The 23,877-nt window shown below is 42.7% G+C and overlaps 1 protein-coding gene across 5 annotated transcripts in view; it reads left to right on the forward strand.

The window, feature by feature from the left end:
• The window catches only part of caprin1b (cell cycle associated protein 1b), a 158,883-nt gene that overhangs the window by 84,878 nt on the left and 50,128 nt on the right, over nt 1-23,877 (forward strand). For all 5 annotated transcript variants that reach the window (XM_072466579.1, XM_072466581.1, XM_072466578.1 and 2 more), the window contains exons 8-11: nt 6,077-6,163; nt 7,160-7,324; nt 16,466-16,574; nt 18,490-18,551. In XM_072466579.1, the coding sequence (XP_072322680.1) occupies nt 6,077-6,163; nt 7,160-7,324; nt 16,466-16,574; nt 18,490-18,551 (423 nt within the window). The remainder of the gene's footprint in view (nt 1-6,076; nt 6,164-7,159; nt 7,325-16,465; nt 16,575-18,489; nt 18,552-23,877) is intronic.

A 23,877-nucleotide genomic window follows, 5' to 3' on the forward strand; every position in this document is an offset into this window, starting at 1 on the left:
AGCGAACCATGTCCACATGTTCTGGGCATGTCCAAAACTGAGGGGGTACTGGCAGGGATTTGCGGACGTTATGTCCCGGGTATTGAAAACCAGGGTGGTGATGAGTCCAGAGGTGGCATTTTTGGAGGTTTCGGAGGACCCGGGAGTCCAGGAGGAGAGAGAGGCTGACATTTAGGCCTTGGCTTCTCTGGTAGCCTGGCGACAAATTCTGCTGGCATGGAGGGACTCAAAGCCCCCGAAGTCGGAGGCCTGGTTGTCGGATATGGCGCGCTTTCTCGGTCTGGAGAAAATTAAGTTCGCTCTGAGAGGGTCACTGTCGGGGTTCGCCTGGAGGTGGCAACCATTTATCGACTTCGCGGAAAATTAATCGTCAGCCGGGTGGGGGGGTTAGGGCAACGTAGATTAGGGGGGTAGTTAGGCGGGCCCTTGTAGGAGGGGTGCTTGTTTTTGCACTATGTTGATTGTTCTTTGCACACTGTTTTGTATTGTTTACTGTGCCAAAATGCCTCAATAAAATTGTTCATCAAATATAAAACCAGGACTGATCCTCAGAGAGAGATTGGGGAGGGTTTAAACCAGCTTGCCAGGGGTGGGTGGGAACCTGAGGGGAGTAATTCAAAATGGAAGCAAGTCGAGCTGGAAACGGGTAGTAGAAAAGGAATGTGAGAAATTATGAAGTCGGCAGAATAAAGGTGAGCATCAACTAAGCTTAGAATATGAAACAATGTCAAAAAGACAGTTACGGGCACTCTATTTGATTGCACACATCATTCGCAATAAGGTAAATGATTTAAAGGCACAAGTAGTGGTAATATGTGTATGAACTGATTGCTCATGGGGAAGCGTGACTGCATGGTGACCCAAGACTGGGAGTGGTGTTGCATTGATGAAGGATGGGTTCAGTACATTAGTAAGAGAGGAAGAACAAAATGTGCGATATGTTTGGAAACAGCAAGCAGCAGCAAATATTGGTAGATGTTGTTTGTAGGCCACCACACAGTTGTGGTAGTGTGGGGCATGGTATTAATCAGGACGTTAAAGAAGCCTGTAGCATTAGGTAATCATGGGTGAGTTGAATCTGCATGGACTGGGTAAACCTAATGAGCACTAAAGCTGTGGAGAACAAGTTTCGCGTGTATTCAGGGTGGTTTTCTAGTATGTTGAGGAACCGACCAGAGCAATATTTTTAAAACTTTTTTTCTCCGGACCCGCATTTGCCAACTGACTGATCTTCTGGACCCACGCCACATTTGCTTTCCCAGTCTATCCTGAATTAAGGCAGTTTTCGGCCACTAAAGCTTTCTTGCCCTGGGCAAGGGAGGGAAGGAAAATCATCTCGTTTTCCTGTTCATAATCACTATGCAGTAGCCCCGGTGCATTGAATCTATGCCAGTATTGAGTAAGGACTGGATCAGGCATGCACAGCTGTGATCGATGTCCTCCCATCTGAAAATTCACTGCCCAAGGCCACACGCGAGAGATACTGGAGATATATGAATCATTATTTTGGGGGGGAAGGACATTTTGTCTAAGTTCAATGAGTGGCCTATTTTCTCTGGATGCTCTCGTCTTGGGCAACGAGTACTTACATGCAGGGATAAAAGTAATACATGAGGACTCGCAGGAAGTGCAGGAGCAGCCGCAGCTTCTTGCTGGGTATCTTCTCCATTGAAGATTTGGCTGCCTCACCCTCCGACTCCACGGCAACAACCTCGGCCGGCCCCATCAAGCCTTGCACCCACCAGGACCCCGTTAGTGCTTTCCCCCCTCCCCAGAGCTCAGGAGAACATTCACCCTTTTAAAATCAAAGGTTCATGTCACCAGGAAGCTACATCAATATTCCTTTCCCCATACCAGTCTAGGTTTTACACGGTTCAGATTTTCATAAAGCAGCTCAACATCAACTCCACACTTGCTTCATTCCAATGTGTTGCAAGTGAAGCATGTTTTTTTAAAAAACTGTCAGAGACCGTAAGTTGCTCACTGTCGAGCATACCGGTGATCGAGTGAAAAATCAAGTGCTTCCGTTGAAATTTGATGTTCGATCCCAAAATCTGGTGCAGTTGCAACGACAAGGAAGTGAAAGATCTTTCTACCTGGCTTTTAATCAAAGATTCCTTTATGCTTACAGTAAAAATGCTAACACTGGGGATTGTTGCTATGCTAACCGGGGGAGAAAGAGCTGTTGGGACGGGAATGGATTTTGAACGCAGCAGTCATGTGGCAGCTGCAGCTTGAGCTGGCAGTCGCTGAGACACACATTTGGAGCTTGTCAGGTAGCTTGATGCAAGGGCATGTGTGTAGGAGTGCTGGTGGACACGGCCCATTTGTACCCTTCAGTGGTGTTACCTCTGAGCTTCGTATTGAGTCAATGGCTTGTTAAATTCTTGTGGAAGCGACTTCTACCTATGAAATACTGAATTGTTCCCGGCTGAGGGCTCCGCAACCCTTCCGACACCTGCCCGCGACCCAGATTTTGAAGAACCCTGGACTAGAGAACTGGTTATTTTAGATCTACTTAATGTTATACAATGGGAACGGGTTTTTAAAAAAAATAAAAAATTTGGAGTACCCAATTCTTTTTTTTTCCAATTAAGGGGCAATTTTGCATTGCCAATCCACTTAACCTGCACAGCACCGGGAGAATGTTCAAAATCCATACGGACAGTGACCCGGGGCTGGAATCGAACCTGGGTTGTCAGCGCCGTGATGCAGCAGTGCTAACCACTGTGCCTCCATTTCGCCCTACGGAAAAGAGTTAATCAATAATCTTGGAAAATAACCCTCCGGAATGAATAACCATAATTTAATAGAATTTTCCATTGAGTTTGAAAGTGAGGTAGTTCAACCTGAAGCCAGGGTGTTAAAATGAGTAAAGGAAATAATGAAGGTATAAGGGGCGAATTGCTGAGGTGGATTTGAAAATACATCAGAAGGTATGATGGCACATTGACAAAGGTTAGTCTTTAAAGAATTCTTATATAATTTACAGCAATTATGCATTCCTTCAAAGCACAAAAACCTAAAGAAAATCCAGTCAACCATGGCTACAAAGGAAGTTAAGGATTGTACAAGATTAAAAGAAAAGGCCTATAAAGTTGCCAGAAATAGTTGTAAAGTGGGGAATTTGGCAAATGTGACAGCAAAAGAGGACCAAGATGCTTATCAGGAAAGGGAGAATAGCATATGCATATAAACCAGTACTAAAATAAATACAAACTACAGAAGCCTCTAGGGTAGGTAAAGGGAAACACTTGGCAAAGCAAATGTGGGTCCATTATAGACAGAATCAGGATAATTTATAATGGGGACAGAGAAATTGCAGAGAATCTAAGTGATTATTTTCTGTTTGTCTTCACTGAGAAAGAAATCTTCCAGAATTAGTGATCCATGGAACTGGGGAGATTGAAGGAAATTAGTATTAGTAAGAAAGTTGTATTGGAGAAATTAATGGGACTGAAGGTTAAGTCACCAAGGCCTGATGTTTCATATCCCAGAGTGTTAAGAGGTTTCTTAGAGGTGTGGTTGCATTGGTGCTCATCTTCTAAAATTCTATAGATTCTGGAACAGTTGCTGCAGATTTGAAGGTAGCAAATGTCACCACACTAAGAAGGGATGGAATGAGAAAATTGGGAACACAGACCGTTCGTCAGTCTTGCATTAGTAGTAGGGGAAATGCTAGAATCTGTTATAAAGGAAGCGATAAATGGACATCTGGATAATCGGATTGGGCATTGACTAGTGGATTTTGGGAAATGATGTTTGACGAACCTGCTAAGGTTTTTTTGAGGATGTTACTAACAGTTGATAAAGGGAAGTCAGAAGTGCTATACTTGGATTTTCAGAAGGTTTTTTGATAAAGTTCTTCACAGGAAGTTGGTCAGCAAGATTAGAGCACATGGGATAGGAGTTAATATACTGGCATGGGTTGAGGATTGGCTAACAGGCAGGAAACAGTAGGAATAAAGGGTCATGCTCTCATTGGAAGGCTGTGACTCGTGGGGTACCACAACGATCAGTACTTGAGTCCCAGCTGTTCACAATACATATCAATGATTTGGATTAGGGACCAAATGTGATATTTCCAAGTTCACAAATGACAAAACTAGGTTGGAATGTGTGTTATGAGGAGGATGCAAAGTGATTTAAAGAGGATTTGGACAGTCGTAGTGAGTGGGCAAGAACATAGCAGATGGACTATAGTGAGGAACAATGTGAGATTAGAAGGAGTGAATGTGCAGGGTATTTCTTAAATGATCAATAAATCACTGAAAGCTAACATGCAGGTGAAGTAAGCAATTAGATAGTATAATGGTATGTTAGCCTTTATCGCAAGAGGATTTCAGTACAGGAGTAGCAAAGTCTAGCTTCATTGTTTAGAGTCTTGCTTAGACAACTGAAGTTTTAGTATGCTTACCGTAGGAAGACTATTATTGACTAGAGGGAGTACAACGAAGGTTCATCAGACTTATTCCTGGGTTGACCGGACTGTCCAATGAAGTGATTGGAGAAACTATGCCCGTACTCTGAGTTTGGAAGAATGAGAAGAGATCGTGTAGGAACAACAAAATATTTAACGGATTAGACCGGGTAATAATCCTGGGGAGTCTAGAACTAGGGGACACAATTTGGAAATAAGCCACTGAGGACTGAGTTAAGATTTTCTTTGACTCAAGGGCTGTGAACCTTTAGAATTCTCTATCCCAGAGGGCTGTGGAAGCTCAGGAATGGGATATTCCTGCTCCTATGTTCTTATGTCCTGTGTTCCTAAGCTCCACACGAAATTATGGTTAATTGAGTACACACCATGCAATTGAACATTGCTATACCCTCTTTAAGAACCCTTTTAGGAATCCTACATAAAGGTTGCAGCATACAGTGAGCATATTTTGGCTCAGTAAGTACTTAATGTTGGTGAGGAGCAACCGTATTTAACAAATTCAGATCCAATCAGTTTTAATTGAAATTTAGTGGCTGGGTCATTTGTGTTTGGAAACTGCAGTGCAGAAGTTTATTCTTGTTTAATTTGAAATGAAGTACTTCTGTGTCAAAGTTTAGCTCGTTTTTTGGAATCAAGAATATTTGGCAATATTGACTAGTGAATTGTGCAGCAAGACATGCTGATTTGCAAGGAAATTGTAGCACGTGTTACTTATTCTTTTTTGCAGTCCAATATGCATACAACATTTGAATAACAGCTAGCTACATTTCAGATGTATTTCAGATATGATTGGAGGGTCCCATGTACAAAATGGCTAGCTCTTAAATAGATACATAGAGGACAGGAGCAGAAGGAGACCTTTTGGCCCTTCGCGCCTGCTCCGCCATTTATCACGATCATGGCTGATCATCCAACTCAATCATCTAATCCTGCTTTCTCCCCATAACCTTTGATCCCATTCGCTCCAAGTGCTATATCTAGCTACCTCTTGAATATATTCAATGAATCTTTCGATGGCTTGGGACTTTTTGGATTACATTTGTGAGGTCACATGAAATCTCTTTTCCTTGCTGAAACCAAAGACCTATGGGTGTGATTCAAAACAAAGTCTTATTGCAGTTAGCTAATAATAATCTTTATTAGTGTCACAAGTAGGCTTACCTTAACGCTGCAATGAAGTTACTGTGAAAATCCCCTAGTCACCACATTCCGGCGCCGGTTCGGGTACACTGAGGGAGAATTCAGAATGTCCAAATTACCTAACAGCACGCCTTTCGGGACCTGTGGGAGGAAACCGGAGCATCCGGAGGAAACCCACGCAGACACGGGGAGAACGTGCAGACTCCGCACAGGCAGTGACCCAAGCCGGGAATCGAACCCGGGACCCTGGTGCTGTGAAGCAACAGTGCTAACCGCTGTGCTACTGTGCCACCCTAATATAGCAGCACCAATCTGCTGAAATGATTTCTAATTGTGGAGCTTTAAAGGCTGCTTATGGTTGGTAATTTTATATTTTTACTATTTTCCTTGGCGGCAACATTATTGTGGCTGTACTTGGCACCTTTGTAGCAGTGATACTTAGTCACCAGAGGTTGATGATAGTATCTTTTGATTTACGTTCAATTTGTTTTCCAGTTTGTGAACAGGCAGTTCATTGCAGAGACACAGTTCAGCAGCAACCAGAAAGAGCAGACTGATGAATGGAACACGGAAACTGTTGAGGTAACTGATTTATTTGCCTGGTTTCATTTGGAGGATGGAGGAGACATTGTTAGGTTCTGGTCCATTCACTTTCTAATACAAGGCTGTACATAACTTAAGTTGTATAGTGTTTTCGACAACACAGTCATATTACAGTTTTATATTTTGATGCTAACTTGACTGCAAATTTCATGGCATGTTTGTTCAAGATGGGTTCATAGCTTCTTTGAACAGGCCTTGAGCTTGTATTGGGCTTTTGTTGAATTTGCCAATTTTTTCCCCCTGAGGTTGCTGATACTTTGGGTGGGACGGTGGGGTGGAGTGGAAGGGATACAATTCCAGAGGTACTTTCAACCCGCTGGTATCTTGTCTTAAGTGGCAGTCTTCAAACATGAGTCTAGATGTTGAGTGGCAGGCTGTTTTCCTGTAGGATGCATCATAGCATCTCACCTCTGCTTTAGGTATCATTGCATAGCAACCTGAAGTGGGATCCATGGCTTTGTTCTCACCTCTGCTTTAGGTATCATTGCATAGCAACCTGAAGTAGGAACCATGGTTTTGTTCCCCCCCCTCTGTGATAGAGTGATACAGTAAACCCGATCCTACTATTAGCTGAGATCAGGTAATGGTGCAGCAAGAGATTGAATGTGAAGATCTGCTTGGTATGCCGCTGGCCCAAATGAAGCCTTTGCATGAAGCCATGGGGAAATTTGCCAACTTGAAATCTTTGCTGCAAAACCAGCTGCATCTTCGTGTATAATTGCTATACATTGCAACTGGGCCTTGAAGGAAAACTAGTGCTAAAAATTACAGTGGTCACATCTTCACAATTATAAACAAACCAGTTGAGAAACAATGGGTAGCATCCATTTTCACTTTGGATACAAAGGCAGAATGACTTGGCAGTGCAAAATTGTTTCATTTTTGTGCATCTAGTTCAGGAGGGAGTTATAGATAAAAATAGAATGGCAAAAGTAGAATGGCATAAATATTTTAAATTCGCCTTCTGTTCTGTAGGTTGTGAATTCACTGCAGCAACAATCACAACAGCAACAGTCACAAACAACCACAGTAGCTGAAAACCATGCACTGAACACTGTTGCTCCCTCAGACCCTTTGGTTAGAAGGCAGAGGGTACAAGACCTTATGGCACAAATGCAGGGAACTTTCAATTTTATACAGGTAAGCAACATTCTGTTGGGTTTTAAATAAATTCAAATGGTTGAAATGCCATGTTCAGATATTTTTTTTTCAAAACCTAGCACCATTCTTTAGCATGTGGGAGCTGGCGGATACCAGTGTGATCCACAACAACCACATCTGCAGTAAGTGTGCACAATTTCAAGAACTTTGCCTTTAGAGTTAATGAGCTGGAGTCTGAGCTTTGAATACTGTTCAAATTACGTGGACACTATGTTTCAGGAGGTAATTGCACCCCTTAAGGTAAATACTTCAGATTTGGACCATGGTCAAGGGCCGAGAGTGTGACTACAAGTGAGGCAGATACGTGGGTTTGGAAGGTAGCATTGGCACGAGGTGCTTACGGCCTGTTGACCAGAGCAGGGACTGCAGGATTGGTGAGCAAACTGACCACAGTATTGTGCTATAGTGCGCTATTCATGTTTGGCAGAGTAAAAAACTAATAGAGTCATGGTGGGGGACAGTATAGTTAGGGGCAGACACACTTTTTTGCAGCTGGGAGCACGAGTCCCAAAGTCTTTGTTACCTGCCAGGGTTATGGGCATCTCCTTGGGGCTGGAGAGGAACTTGGAAAGTGGGAGGGGAAGGATCCAGTTTAAAATCCACGTTGTTACCAGTGACAGGACAAAGAGAGACTTTTTTCTGAAGGAGTATGAACAGTTGGTGTCTAAATTCAAAATCAAAACCACAGGTAATAATACAAACAAGGAGCAGGAGTAGGCCATTCAACTCCTTGAGTTTGCTCTGCATTTAATGAGATCATTGCTGATACATACATAGAAAAGTGAAGCAGGAGTAGGCCATTCGGCCCTTGAGCCTGCTCCACCACTCATTATGATCATGGCTGATCATCAAGTCCAATACCCTGATCTTGCCTTACCGCAATATCCGTTGATCCCTTTAGCCCCAAGAGCTATACCTAATGCCGCCTTTAAATCACATGACGTTCTGACCTCAGCTACTTTCTGTGGTAGTGAATTCCACAGACTCACCACACTCTGGGTAAAGGCATTTCTCCTCACCTCAGTCCTGAAAGGTTTACCCCTTATCCTCAAACGACGACCCCTACTTTGGACTCTCCCACTATTTGAAACATCCTTTCTGAATATTCCCTATCTAATCCTGTTAGAAATTTATAAATTTCTGAGATCCCCTCTTACTCTTCCACACTTCAATGAATATAATCCAAACTGACCTGGTCTCTCCTCATATGACAGTCCTGCTATCGCAGGAATCAGCCTGGTAAACCTTCAGCACTTCCTCTACAGCAAAACACCCTTCCTCAGATGAGGACACCAAGACTGCACCAGATGTGGCCTCATCGACACCTAATGCAATTGCAGTAAAACATCCCTATTCCTATATTCAAATTCCCTCCCTATGAAGGCCAACATACCATTTTCCTTCTTTACTGCCTGTGCTTACTTTCAGCGACTGATGCATAAGGGCACCAAGGTCTCACTGAGTATTCCCCTCTCAATTTACACCCATTCAAATAAAGTTTTTAAAAAAAATTTTGAGTATCCAATAATTTCCAATTAAGAGGCAATATAGCATGGCCAATCCACCTAACCTGGGTGGCACAGTGGTTAGCACTGTTGCTTCATAGCTCCAGGGTCCCAGATTCAATTCTCGGCTTGGGTCACTGTCTGTTCGGAGCCTGCACGTTCTCCCTGTGTCTGTGGGTTTCTTTCAGGTGCTCCGGTTTCCTCCGACAAGCCCCGAAAGACGTGCTGTTAGGTAATTTGGACATTCTGAATTCTTCCTCCGTGTACCGGAACAGGCGCCGTAGTGTGGTGACTAGGGGCTTTTCACAGTAACTTCATTGCAGTGTTAATGTAAGCCTACTTGTGACAATAAAGATTATTATTATTATAACCTGCACATCTTTGGCTTGTGGGGGTGAGACCCAGGCAGACACGGGGAGAATGTCAAACTCCACAATGACCAGGGTTGGGATCGAACCCGGGTCCTCAGTGCCATAGGCAGCAGTGCTAACCACTGCACCGCCGTGCTGCCCCCACCTATTCAAATAATAATCTGCCTTCCTATTTTTGCTACTGAAGTGGATAACTTCACATTTATCCACATTGTACGGCATCTGCCATGCATATGCCCATTCACTCAGCCTGTCCAAATCGTTGCTGAAGCATCACTGCATCCCCCACACCCTCCCAACCAAAGTTGTATCGTCTACAAATTTGGAGATAATACATTTAGCTCCCTTATCCAAATCATTAATATATAATGTGAACAGTTTGTCATAATCAACTCATGCCTCACACCATTACAGTTACCTTTATTGAGATTCAGGATCCTGATCTCAGAATCAACTACCTCATTATCCATCTTGATAATGAACTCTGACATATTATGGTCACTCATCCCCAAGGGTTCTCTCCCAACTGGGATAGCACAATGGTTAGCACTGTTGCTTCATAGCTCCACGGTCCCAGGTTCGATTCCCGGCTTGGGCCGCTGTCTGTGTGGAGTCTGCACGTTCTCCCCGTGTCTGCGTGGGCTTCTTCCTCCGGGTGCTCCGGTTTCCTCCCACAGACTAAAGATGTGCAGGTTAGGTGGATTGGCCATGCTGAATTGCCCATAGTGCCCAAAAAGGTACAGTGGGGTTACTGGGTTATGTGGATAGGGTGGAAGTGTGGTGATAAGTGGGGTGCAGACTTGATGGACCAAATGATCTCCTTCTGCACTGTAAATTCTACGAATTAGATTGACCACTAATCATTTCTCATTGCACTATACCCAGTCCAAGATGGCCTGTTCCCTTAGTTCCTCGACGTATTGGTCCAGAAAAACATCCCGTATACACCAGAAATCCCCCCTCTATTGTGCTGTGACTAATCTGACTCCCCCAATTGATATACAGATTAAAGTTACCCATAATCAGAGATGTTCATTTATCACATGCATCTCAGATTTCCTGTCTAATGCTATTCCCAACACTGCAGTTTGGTGGTCTGTATACAACCCCTGCAAATGTTTTTGCCCCTAGGTGTTTCTTAACTCAACCCATATGATTCCGTGAATGTGCTAATATCTTTCCTCAACATTCCATTAATATCTTCTTTAATTAACAATGTAACTCCACCATCTTTTCTGTCTGTCTTCCTAAAAACTGCATAACCCTCAATGTTTAGATCCCATCCTAGGGCAGTACGGTGGCGTAGTGGTTAGCACTGCTGCCTCACAGCGCTGAGGTCCCAGGTTCCATCCCGACCCTGGGTCACTGTCCGTGTGGAGTTTGCACATTCTCCCTGTGTCTGTGTGTGCCTCGCCCCCACAACCCAAAAGATGTGCAGGGTAGGTGGACTGGCCATGCTGAATTGCCCCTTAATTGGAAAAAAAACTAATTGGATACTCTTTTTAAAAAAAATCTTTTGTAAAATGTTTAGTTCCCATCCTTGGTCACCTTGGAGTTATGTCTCCATAATCCCAACTATATCATATCCCTTTACACCTATATGCGCAACTAATTCATCCATTTTATCCCAAAAGTCCCAAGCATTCAGGTATAAAACCTTAAGGTGAGTCCTTTTAACGTTCCTTGTCCCGTCCATATAATTTTTTTTACTGTGTCCTTAACTGATTCTGACCCTTGATTTCTCTTGCTATCACTTTTCCAATCTCTTTGATGTCTTTTTCTCTTGTTCTTGATTCCCCCTGCTCTGAATCTTTACAAAGCTGTCCACCCCCTTCCATATTAGTTTAAACCCTCCCCACTCTGGCAAGTACCTCCCCAAGGACATCAGTCCCGGTTCTGCCCAGGTGTAACCCATCCAGTTTGTACTTGTCCCAATGCTCCAGGAATCTGACACCCTCCCTCATGCACCATCTTTTCAGCCACTTATTTATCCTATATATACTGCTGTTTCTGCTCTTGGCTAGCACATGGGACTGTTGGTAATCCTGAGATAACTACCTTTTTCCCCCTAAATTTACAGTACCCAATTCAGTTCTTCCAATTAAGGGGCAATTTAGCGTGTTCAATTCACCTACCCTGCACACCTTTGTGTTGTGCGGGCAAAACCCATGCAAACACGGGGGGAATTTGCAAGCTCCACACGGACAGTGACCCAGATCCAGGATCGAACCTGGGACCTCGGTGCCGTGGGACTGCAGTGCTAGCCACCGAGCCACCGTGCTGCCCTCTGAAATAACTACCTTTGATGTACTGTTTTTCAACTTGCTTCCGAGTTCCCTATATTCTGCTTTTAGGGTCTCATCACTTTTTTTTTACCTATGTCGTTTGTACCAATGTCATCTGATAGTAACCTCAGATCTGCATCCTTCCTACCTCTGATAACCTATTGCTTGCTTACCACAATTCACCTCTGCCTTAAAAATAAAGACTCTGCTTCCACCACCTTTTCAAGAGAATTCCAAAGACTCCGGATCCTCAGAAAAGATTTTGCCTCCTCTCCATTTTAAATGGGCGACCATTTTTTTTTAAACAGTGACCCCTAGTTTTAGATTCTCCAAAAACAAGAAACATCCTTTCCAAAGCCGTCATAACCTCTCTGGATTTTGTATGTTTCAATCAAATCACCTCTTGCTCTTCTAAACTCCAGCAGATACAAGCCTAACCAGTCCAATCTTTCCTCATAAGACAGCCCACCATTCCAGATATTAGTCTGGCAAACCTTCTCTGAACTGCTTCCAATGCATCTACATTTTTCCTTAAATAAGGTGACCAAAACGGTGCACAGTGCTCCAAATGTGGTCTCACTAGTGCACTGTACAACTGAGCCCACTTCGATTGCCAGGGCTTTGCTTGAGCCCTCTTCACTGAACTTGGCCTTTTTCCTACTCAAATCTGGTTTCTATGCTCTTTAACTTAACTGCCTCTGTCTGGGACTCTCCTTTGGGACCTCTCACTGTCCCTTGCCTGAGACTCGTATCTTTAAGTGGCACTCCTGGATTTTGCGCCATTTTTCTTCATGCGCAGGCATGCTGGGTCTCGTTGGGGCCCAAATAATTTAATACGGCTGAACCACGCATGTGCAGAAGCATCAAGGTCTGTCAGGCGTTTCCAAACCCTGCTCTTGACTTTATGGCAGAATTGACTAGCCTAACGAGCACAACAGGGATCCGTGCTGGGGCCTCAGCTGTTTGCAATCTATAGCAGTGACTTAGATGAAGGGACAGAATGTTTGTTTGCCAAATTCGCTGACGATACGGAGATATGTAGAGTAGGTTGTGAAGAGGACATAAGTCTGTAACGGGATGTATGCAAAGGAATCAGTGATTTGGATGAAGGTACTGAATATATTGTAGTAACCTTTCTGCTGATACAAGGATAGATAGGAAAACAAGTTCAAGCGATATGGATATGTTGCATGGGTGGGGACAACTTTGATAAATGGAGTATGATGTGGGCAAATGTAAGTTTGGTGAGAAGAATGGAAAAGCAGAATATTATTAGAATAGGGAGAGTTTACAGAATCCTACAGTACAGAGTTCTTCAGGGACATAAAGTAATTTGATGAGCAAATTAAATATTGGCCTTTATTGCAAAGGAAATGGAGTGTCAATGTAGGAACATCTTGCTACTATTGTACAGTGAATAGGTGGGACTAAACCTAGATTTCTGTGTTCAGTTTTGCTCTTGTTATTTGAAGAGAAATACATAGAACATACAGTGCAGAAGGAGGCCATTCGGCTCATCGAGTCTGCACCGACGCACTTAAGCCCTCACTTCCACCCGTAACCCAACAACCCCATCTAATCTTTTTGATCACGAAGGGCAATTTAACATGGCCATCCACCTAACCTGCACATCTTGGACTGTGGGAGGAAACCGGAGCACCCGGAGGAAACCCACGCAGACTCGGGGAGAATGTGCAGACCCCGCACTGACAGTGACCCAGCGGGGAATCAAACCTGGGACCCTGGCGCTGTGAAGCCACAGTGCTATCCACTTGTGCTACTATGCTGCCCTAATACCTTTGAAATGGAAGCAGTTCAGAGAAGGTTGACTAGATTGATTCCTGGGTTTGAAGGGATTGTCTTCTGAGAGAAGGTTGAGCAGATTGGAGTTTAGAAGAATGAGAGGTGATCTTCGTGAAACATGCAAGAAAATGAAGGTGCTTGTTAGGGTTGATACTGAAGATATTACTCTAGAACTAGAGGGCATTGTTTCAAAGTAAGGGGTCACCCATTTTAGGCGGATGAGGTGGAAATTCTTCTGAATATCTTAAATCTGTGGAGCTCTCTATCCCAGAATTATGAAGACTCGATTGTTGAATATTTTCAAGATTGATAGATTTTTGAACTACTGGTGTTCAGGGGAATAGGCTGGAAAGTGGAGTTGAGGCCAAGATCAGAGCAGCCGTGATCTCAATGCCATGGGAGGTTCAAGGATTGAATCGTCTACTTCTATTTCTAACTTCCGTTTAAATTCTAATTTGTTTCAGAAGCGGTTGCCTGTTGTTTGCGTCAGTGCTAACTTCTTAGTGACATTTGATTGACACGTTTAATTTGTTTTTCTCCCTTTGGGACTATAACAATCACTGATACGGAATGGAAAGATCACAGAAAGGCTTTTTAGCCCATCATAGCCCTTTTTCATAAAGCTTATCTAGTTAGTCCTATTCTCTTGATCTTTCCTATAACCCTGTAGTTTTTCTACTTCCAAGTGTTTATTCAAATCCTTTTTGAAAATTACAATTGAATCTGCTTCCACCACTCTTTTTGGAAGTGCGTTTGAGGTCACAAAGTTGCTGCATAAATTATTTTTCACTTTTATCCCCTGTAGTCCCTTTGTCAGTCCCCTTTACCGATACCTTAAATCTGGTAACTGCCTTTCTGTCACTAAAAGCATGTTCTCCTCATTTACTCTTACCAAAACCATTCATGAATTGAACATCTTTATCAAATCTCCTCTTAGCCTTCTCTTTAGTAAGGAGAAAAAAACCCATATTCTCCAATCTCTCCACATAACTAAAATCCCTTCTGTATCCTTGAAGGTCTTGACATTCTTCAGAAATTATAGAGCCCACAATTGTATGAGATACTCCAGCTGAGTGTTTGAAGGTTCAGCATAACTTTACTTTTGTACCATATGCTGCTTAATAATTCCCAAGGACGGGAGTATGCTATTTTGACTGAATAAGTTCAGAAGGCAGTTATTGTAGAAGATTTGTGTACATGCACACCCACTCTAAAATTGTACCATTTAGTTTTTCTTGTTCTCTTGCAGCCTCTTGGCTATCTGACCCTGATGTCATGCTTGCGTCATCATGAACATCATTGTCTAATTAACATAACCATTAATCCTTTATACTTGCTGCTCATTGAAGGAAATAATCAATTGCATTCTGAAAACAATTTTTTTTGGTATGATATTAAGATAACACAGCTTTACAAATCCTTTAAGGTGAATTGGCTTCCTCTTGCATATTACAATCAATATTCAAGCACTGCAATTTACAAAGCTTGCGTCAATAGGGAAAGGACAGTTTTTTTTTTTTTCAATCTTTCATGCGATGTGTGTCGTTTGCAAAACCAGCATTTGTTCCCCATCTCTAATTGACATCAAGATGGTGGCGAGCTGCTGCCTTGCAATGCTGTATTCCTTATGGTGCAGGTACGCCCAAACTGTTGCTGATGGGCGTTCCATGGTTTTGATCTTGCGACAGTGAAGGAATGGCAATATGGTTCCAAGTCAGGATGTTGTGTGGTTTGGAAGGAAATTTTCAGGTGGTGGTGTTCCCATTTAACTTTCGAGTTGGTAGATGTCTCGGGTTTGGAAGATGCTGTCAGAGTAGTCATGGTGAGTTGTGGCATCTTGTATATGGCAGCACTCATCCAGTCAAATGCAGAGTATTCCATCACACTCCTTTAAAAAAAAAAAATTGAGTGCCCAATTATTTTTCCAATTAAGGGGCAATTTAGCGTGGCCAATCCACCTGTCCTGCACATCTTTGGGTTGTGGGGGTGAAACCCACGCAGACATGAGGAGAATGTGCAAACTCCACATGGACAGTGACACAGGGCCGGGATTCGAACCCGGGTCCTCAGCGCCGTAGGCAGCAATGCTAACCACTGCCACCGTGCTGCCCTATTCCATCACACTCCTGAAGGATGCCTTGAAGATGGTGGACAGGTTTTTTGGGGGAAAATTTCTGCAATGTTTTCTCCAGGTATTTATTCAATTATGTCAATCATGAGCAGGGCCCAGGACTGATGTTAAATCTGTAGGGGAAGGAAAACTTATTTTGTGTTAAGGTGCCTATTAATGCTTGTTGAGTATGAAAATTATGTTAGAATGGTTTGGAGTGAAAGAGACTCAGTTCAAGCTACTGCACCGCTTGGATATCACTCCGAGCCTGAAGGACAGATTTGATCCTGCTATATCCCCGATGTGCCTATCAAGTGGCTGGTAGTCGAGGATGATATACACTGCGTATGGATCTGTGTCAAGATTCAGCCCTATTGGTCTGGTATAGTTAACGAGCTGGAAAGGATATTTGGGCCTTAAAATATGATCCTTTGTTCCTAAATCTGGCTCTTCCAGACAGGAGACTATTTGACAATGAAAAAAGACTATCCTAACTTTTGCCGCTCGTGGAAATACCCTTTGCTCCTAGATCAGTGACCAGTATTCTTTGATTCAAAACTAGCATAAAATAGAAATGGAGTACATCCATACGGAATTGCTGACATCTGTGATCCGTTCTAGATCTAATACATTCCATAAAGTGTGGAACCCCATCTCAGATTTATAGGCTCCACTTTGTCTGACTTGCTCCTACAAGGTTTCCGTGAGCCATATTGCAAGTTATGATCTCACTATGTTTGGGTGTGCATCTTTGATATGTTACCCTATGATTATATGGCTTTATCTTCTCTTCCCTATTTTTGAGATTGATCCAATGTAGTCATGGAGGTACTAGTTCTTGGGAACTGTTGTCCTGGATTTATCATTTCCTGCTTTGTTCTTAAGTGTACAAAAATATTTGTTCTGTACTGTACCAGTTGTGTTTTGAAAATTTTGTTGCGTTCTTGTAAAAAAATAAAACTCCTAAAAATGTATTTAAAATAATGGTTTGGAGCAGAATTTTGTAGACACTGTTTGAGTGTGGCTTGTATTTTGTTTCCCAACAGGAATCCATGCTCGAGTATGAGAGTCAAACGATGGACCCTGCTATTGTTTCAGCACAGCCCATGAATACAGCACAATCCATGGAGATGCCCCAAATGATGTGTACACAAGGTGGGTAATTGCTGGGGGCATGCGTTTTGTTACAACATCCTGGCTAGGGCGCCGTCAATTCCATCTCCCCCCCCCCCCCCCCCCCCCCCCCCCCCCCGCCCCCGGGACCCGGAGGTGCAACAAGTGAATTAACAAATATTTATGACCTTTTTGAGATATTTGACCCCAGACAGCTCCAATGACTTGCAGACTCCAGATTTGTAAGTTTTTTAAAAAACACTAATTGTTTATTTACAATAACAGAGTTAAAACATGCAATAATGAAACCAAATAACTACCTACTAATCTATTACTTTCCCCTTTGACTGTCCCCCCCCCCTCTTCCCAAAAGACACGAGACAGGCGCACACAGAGGGAGGAAAATAGTTAAAATGATAGAGGATTGAAATATTGCAGTAAGCGAGATGTGTTCTTATTGCTGATGTTGAAGTCTTTGTAGTCGGCTATCTTCTTGCAGGTTTAACTAGCTGTAGCGAGAGAGATAAACTGCCCCTTCAAGCTGATTAATCAAAAGAGTGTTTAACAGGTGAGAGAGAGATAAACTGTGACCCTTCAAGTTTCTTATCAAAAGAAGTGCTTCACTCTACAGAATGGAGTCTGTTTGAGTTTGGTAGAACATTCCAGAACATCATCCACTCGGCCAGACCAAATAGCACTGAGACCAGGAGTCCAGAGGCCAAACCAAATAGCCCAACTGCAGGGAGGGGGGGGTGATCAGAAATCGCCAGATAAACAAACAATACAAAGGGAATCTGTTTTAAATGGGAGGATCCTTACAGTTTGGACAGCAAACCAGAAATTGTTCTTATTATTTAAAAAAAACTGACTTGCAGGTTGGCTGAAATCTTCTGTGAAAGAGTTGAATAGTTCAGTAATTTATACTTGGAATATAAACTGGGTTGGTCTTGGGTTATGTTACATGCTACTCCTTGGTGCCATTGTCCAAAACATTGTGTCAGTTTCCAAGAGTACACTAACAAAAACAATTCAATGTCATCACCTCGCCTCAACTGTTGCTGAATTATCAGATTGCTTGTCCCGTATCCAGTAATGCATGAGAAAAACTTCAATTAAATATTGTCTACCGTCCTCATTCCATCGCTTCCTTCGGTGACAATCTAAGACTGACCCACAGTCTGCGTGATCCTCATGTCCTATTTGAACCTAAGATGAGTGACAGGCTACATATCTGCACCATCACCCAACTCCGTCCTTTCTCAGTTCATCTGCAGTTGAAACCCTTACCCATGCCTTTGTTACTACCAGAGATCTGTCTTCTGTCCTTGCACCAAATCTTGTTCACCCATGTGCCCGCTAACCTACATTGACTTCTTAGTGATGAAAGCCTCAATTTTAAACTTCCCACCCTTGTTTTCAAATTCCTCTATGACCTTGCCCCTCTGTATATCTGTAATCTCCTCCAAACTCTCAAACTTCCAAGATATGTGTTTTTATCCTGGTCTCGTGAGTATCCCCATTGATGGTGTTCTTTCTCCCGTCTCAACCTCAATTTCTGGAATTCAGTCCCTAAACCCCTCTGCCTCTCTTGGTTTGCTTTCTTTTTAAGATCCCCCTTAACTCTTTGACAAAGCCATCTTCCCTAATATCTCCTTATGTGGCAGTGTCAAACTTTGCTTTAGAGTGCTCCTATGAAGCACCTTGGAATGTTTTGCCACATTAATTAAATATACAAATACATGAAAGTTGCTGCTATCCTTTCATTTTCACATTTTTGACAATGTCAGAGTTGAGGAGTTAAAGTTGTCAAGTCACTAAGGTCAGTCATTCCAGGTAATCTATGATTGTCTTTTGCTGTGGCACGTTGTTAAGAGACAAAGATTTGTGTGCAAATCTGTTTCAGAGCAGTAGCATGTGTGAATATGTTTGTTATCATTCTTCCCTTTCTTTTCTGTAGTACACAGTGAATCCAGACATGGTCAGCCTAACACTGTTCCTGTTCAGTCTGAAGCTACACAGGTAATGTAACCTCTTCTGAAGGGCGGTTCTTAAAGTATCAGCAAACCACTTTTGAAAACACAATTTAAGGAACGATGCATAAGTACAGAAAGAAATAGGAGCAGGAGTTAGCCATTTAGCCCCTCGAGCCTGCTCCGCTAATCCGTAGGACCATGGCTGATCTGATTGTGGACCTAGCTCCACTTTCGTGCTTCCACGTACCAACTCCCGATAAACCTAGACTCTTACCGTAGATCAAAAATCTGTCCAACTCAGCTTCAAGGATATTCAGTGACCGAGACACAACCTTCATTTGACCCATTTATCCTGACTCTGGCTCCTGTTAGAGACAGTGTATGCTAATATTTTACTCCCAGCAGCATGAGCTGATTTGTATAACTTGTACCTTATCGAATGCATTTTGCAACTCCAAATGCAGTAAATCAGGGCATTGCTGCAGAAGTTCTTCAGGCTAGTGTCCTAGACCCAACCACCTTCAACTGCTTCAACTATGACCTTCCTTTCATCATAAGTCCAGAAGTGGGGATATTTGCTGATGCGTGCACAATATTCAGCATTATTCTGAATTCCTTAGATAGAGAAATAGTCCATGCCCATAAGCAGCAAGACCTCGGCAACATTCAAGCTTCGGCTGATGAGTGGCGTAAAAACATATGTACGTACAAATTAGGAGCTGGAGTAGGCCACTTGGCCCCTTGAACCTGCTCCGTCATTCATTGAGATCATGGTTCATCTGAATGTAACCTCAACTCCACATTCCCACCAACCCATACAACCATTTGCCCTTTGCTTATCAAGAATCTATCTCTTATCTTAAAAATATTCAGAAGGATCCGTTTCTACTGCCCTTGAGGAAGAGTTCCAAAAACCATGACTATCAGAGAAAAAACATACCTCTTCATCTCTGTCTTAAATGGATGACCCCTTATTTTTTAAAACCCTAGTTCTAGATTCTCCCACACAAGGAAACATCCTCTCCATATTCCCCCTTTATTAATCTCCCTCAGGATCTTATCTGTTTCAATTAAGTTGCCTCCTACTCTTCTGCACTCCTACAATGACAAGTCTAGTTTGTCCAACATTTCCTCATAAGCCAAGCTACCCATGCCAGGTATTAGTCGAGTAAACCTTCCTAACTGTTTCCAATGCATTAAAATCCTCCTTTTAATAAAGAGACCAATACTTTATAGAATACTCCAGATGTAATCTCACCAATGTCCTGAGAAACTGAAGCATAACCTCTCTACTTTTGTAATCCGTTTTCCTCAGACAATAACATTCTATTAGCTTTCCGAATTACTTGCTGTTCCTGCATACTTGCCTTTTGCAATTCATGCACTAGGGCATCCAGATCCCTCTTCATCTCTTCTCAGAGCCTGTAATCTCTCACCATTTGGAAAATATGCTTCCCTTGTACTTTTGCTGCAAAAAATACTACTTCACATTTTTCCATATTATACAAGTAACATTTGCAGCATGCCAAGTGCCAGGTAATACTCCTCTCCAACAAGAGAGAATCTAATCATCTTCCCTGAACATTCAGTGACATTAACCTCACTGATTTCCCCATTATCAACATGCTGGGGATTATCATTGACCAGAAACAAAATTGGACCGGCCATACAAGTACTGTGGCTACAAGAACAAGTAAGGTTGGGAATGCTGCAGAGAGTAACTCACCTGACTCCACAAAGCCTGTCCACCATCTGCAGTAAGTTTGAGGAGCTTCAACACAATCAGTGAGCTGGAGGCTGATCTTCAGACACTGTAATGGATCAGGGAGGAGAAAATCTACCTGCACACTTTGTACCAGGAGGCAACCACACCCCTTATGATGGGGTCTTCTGATATGGTCAGTGGTCAGGGATAGTAGGGTGTGACTGAGTGAGGCAAGTATGGGGAACGAGAAGGTAGAAGCGGAGGAACTCCGCCTTTGCAATTGTCCAACAGGTTTGAGATTCTTGCAGCCTGTACGGATAAAAGTGATGGATGCACGATGGAGGAGCAACCTGACCATGGTACAAGAAGCCATTCAAGTAGGGGAATTAATAGGAATGTGGTGGTAGTTGGGGACAGCATAGCAGAATAGAGACAATTCTCTGCAACAGAGTGGTAGTCCAGGCACCTGTGTTGCCTGCCTGGTGCCAGGATCTGGGGCACCTGCTCTGGGTCTGGAGAGGAATTGCAGGGAGAGGGAGATGATCCAGTGCTTGTCGTCCATGTAGGTACCAAAGCCACAGATAGCACCTGCAGAGAGGTCCTGCTGAGAGAGTATGAGAATCCTTAAAGGGAAAAATTTCTGGATTACCCCCTCAGCCATGAGCAAATTTGTGTAGGATAAATCAGGATTAGTGTGTAAATGTATAGCTCAAAGATTGGTGTAAGAGAAATGGGTTTTGATTCATGGGGCATTGGCGTAAGTACTGAGGAATGTGGGAGCTGTACAGTTAGGACAGTTTTCACCTGAACCATACTGGGACTAATCATCTGGAGAGTCATATAACTAGGACAGTCGAAACTAAATAGTGCAGGTAAGGGATCACATTTGGGAAGGAGTGGTAAATTGAAACCACACTAGGATGGAGTAAATAGGAAGAAATAATGGGAGCTTGTGCGAAAGGTATGGTTATAATCATGATAATTTTAATCTACATGTGGATTGGTAAAGATAGCTTGAATGATGAGTTCATAGCACTTGCAGGACAGTTTCTTAGAGCAGCAGATTTAGCACCAACCAGCGAGTAGGCTACGTGAGATCTGGTAGTGATTAACAAGTTAGGCTTAATTAATTACCTAACAGTGAAGGCACTCCTGTGTTACAGTGACCCGTAATATGATTGACGTGCTGTTTGAAGGAGAGAGGAGCGCGTCTAACATTAATGTTTTTAACTTAAATAAGGGCAGTTGTGAGGCCATGAAGACACAGCTGGCTAAAGTGAACTAGGAAATTAGATTAGGGAATAGGTTGGTAGAGATGCAGTGCAAATATTTATGGAAATATTTCAGAATACTCAGAAAAGATGCATTCCAGTAAGAAAGAAAGATTCCAAGGGAAGGACACATCATCTGTGGCTAGCTAAAACAGATAAAGATAGTGTCAAATTGAAAGAAAATGCGTATAATTCTGCAAAGATGAATTGCAGGTCAGAATATCAAGAATAGCAAAGAATAATTAAAAGTTTATTATGGTGGGAGAAATTAGAGTATATAAAAGGAGGCTCTCTAGAAATGCAAAAGCAGTTTCTACGGTATTTAAAAAGAAAGTGGCTAAAGTTAGCATTGGTCCTCTAGAGAGTGACCGTGGAAATTAATAACGGAATATAAGAAAATGGCAGATGAATTGAACATATTTCGCATCTGTCTTCACAGTAAAAGATAACATCCCAGAAATAATTGTAAATCAGGAGGTAATGGGGAGGAACTTAAACATAATTACGGAGTGTCTTTAAGACCGAGATAGATAGGTTCTTGATAGTGGGATCGGGGGTTATGGGGAGAGAGCATGAGAATGGGGATGAGAAACGTACAGCCATGATTGAATGGCGGAGCAGACTCCATGTGCCAAATGACCTTATTCTGCTCCTATGTCTTAAGTTTGTCTTATCACCAGGGAAAGAGTACTGAGAAAATTATTAGAACTAAAAGCTGACAAGTCCCCAAATCCAGGAATTCATCCTCGGGTCTTAAAAGAAATTGCAGGGCTAGCCTTAATTTTACAGAATTCCTTCGAATTCTAAGGAAATTAGAATTTCCTTAAAAATTGCTGCGGAATTATTGGAATTCCTTATAATTCTATTGGAAAAAGAAGGGAGACACAAAGCAGGAACTTCAGCCAAGTTAGCTTAACGTCTGTTTTTGGGAGATAACTTGAATCTGTTACTAAGGAGGTTATAGTGGGACACTTTAAATCTTACATGCGATCAGAGTCAATATGGTTTTGTGCAAGGCAAATCTTGTTTGAGTAATCTAGTGGAGTTCTTTGAGGAAGTAACAAGCATGTAGGTGAAAGAGAACCTGTAGATGTGCTGTACTTCAATTTCCAGAAAACATTTGACAAGGTGCCACATCAAACATTACTCCGCAACGAGCTCATGGTATATGGGGAAACACAGCAGGGATAGAGGATTGATTAGCTAACAGCAAACAGAGTAGGCATAAGTAGGTCTTTTTCTGATTGCAAGGTATTATGAGTGGAATGTCACCGGGATCAGTGCTGGGGTCTCAATTATTTACAATTTACATTAATGACTTGCGATGAAGGGACTAAATGTATGGTTGCAAAATTTGCCAATGATGCAAAGAGGAAAGCAAGTTGTGAAAAGGACATAACCTTGTCCACAAAGAGACCTAGGTTAACTTAGTGGGCAAACATTTTGTCAGATTAAGTACAATGTGGGAAAATGTGATTTTGGCTGGAAGAATAGAAAAGCAGAATGTGATTTAAAAGGAGAGGAATTACAGAACAGGATCTGGGTGTACTGGTACATGCATCAGGCAAATTTAGTTTGCAGCTACAAAAAATTGATTAGGAAGGCAAATGGAATGTTATATTTTATTAGAAAGAGAAAGGAATATAAAAGTAGGGATGTTTTGCCACAGTTATACAGGGCATTGATGAGATCACATTGAGGGTACTGTGGGCAGTTTTGGTCTCCTTGTTTAAGAAAGGATACAAATGTGTTAGAAGTACTTCAGAGAAGGTTCACTTAACTGATACCTGCAATGAGGGGCCTATCTTGCGAGGAAAGGTTGGACAGACTGGGCCTGTATCAATTGGAGTTCAGAAGATTAAGAGCTGATTTTATTGAAGCATATCAGGTCCTGAGGGGACTTGACAGGATGGATGCTGAAAGGATGTTCCTCTTGTGGGAGAGAGTAGAACTAGGGGACAGTTTTGAAATAAGGATCGCCATTAAGGCAAAGATGAGAAGAAAGATTTTCTCTGAGGGTCATAAATCTTTGGAACTCTTTTCCCCAGAGAGCAGTGGAGACCGGGTCAATGGATAATCAATCTGGTTCACTAATGTTTGTCAGAGAAGCAAACCTGCCAACCTCACCGGGTCTGACCTATGTGTGACTCCGGGCCAGTTGTATAAAACCGCTGATCTCTCTTTCTTTCCCCCCCCCCCCCCCCCCCCCCCCCCCCCACCACCTCCAAACGTGATTGGCCCTCATAACATGTGCTGTGGTCAGCCTGCTCAACCTCCCAATCATCCCTGCGCTCGTCCACACAGGCTGCAAAAACATTGAACATGTTGGACAAGTGCAAGGGATGAGTTCCTCCAGTGCTATCTTCACTAGTGGTCACACCCTGCTGTCCCTGACC

Source organism: Scyliorhinus torazame, chromosome 10 (assembly GCF_047496885.1).
Source record: "Scyliorhinus torazame isolate Kashiwa2021f chromosome 10, sScyTor2.1, whole genome shotgun sequence".
Lineage (NCBI taxonomy): Eukaryota > Metazoa > Chordata > Chondrichthyes > Carcharhiniformes > Scyliorhinidae > Scyliorhinus > Scyliorhinus torazame.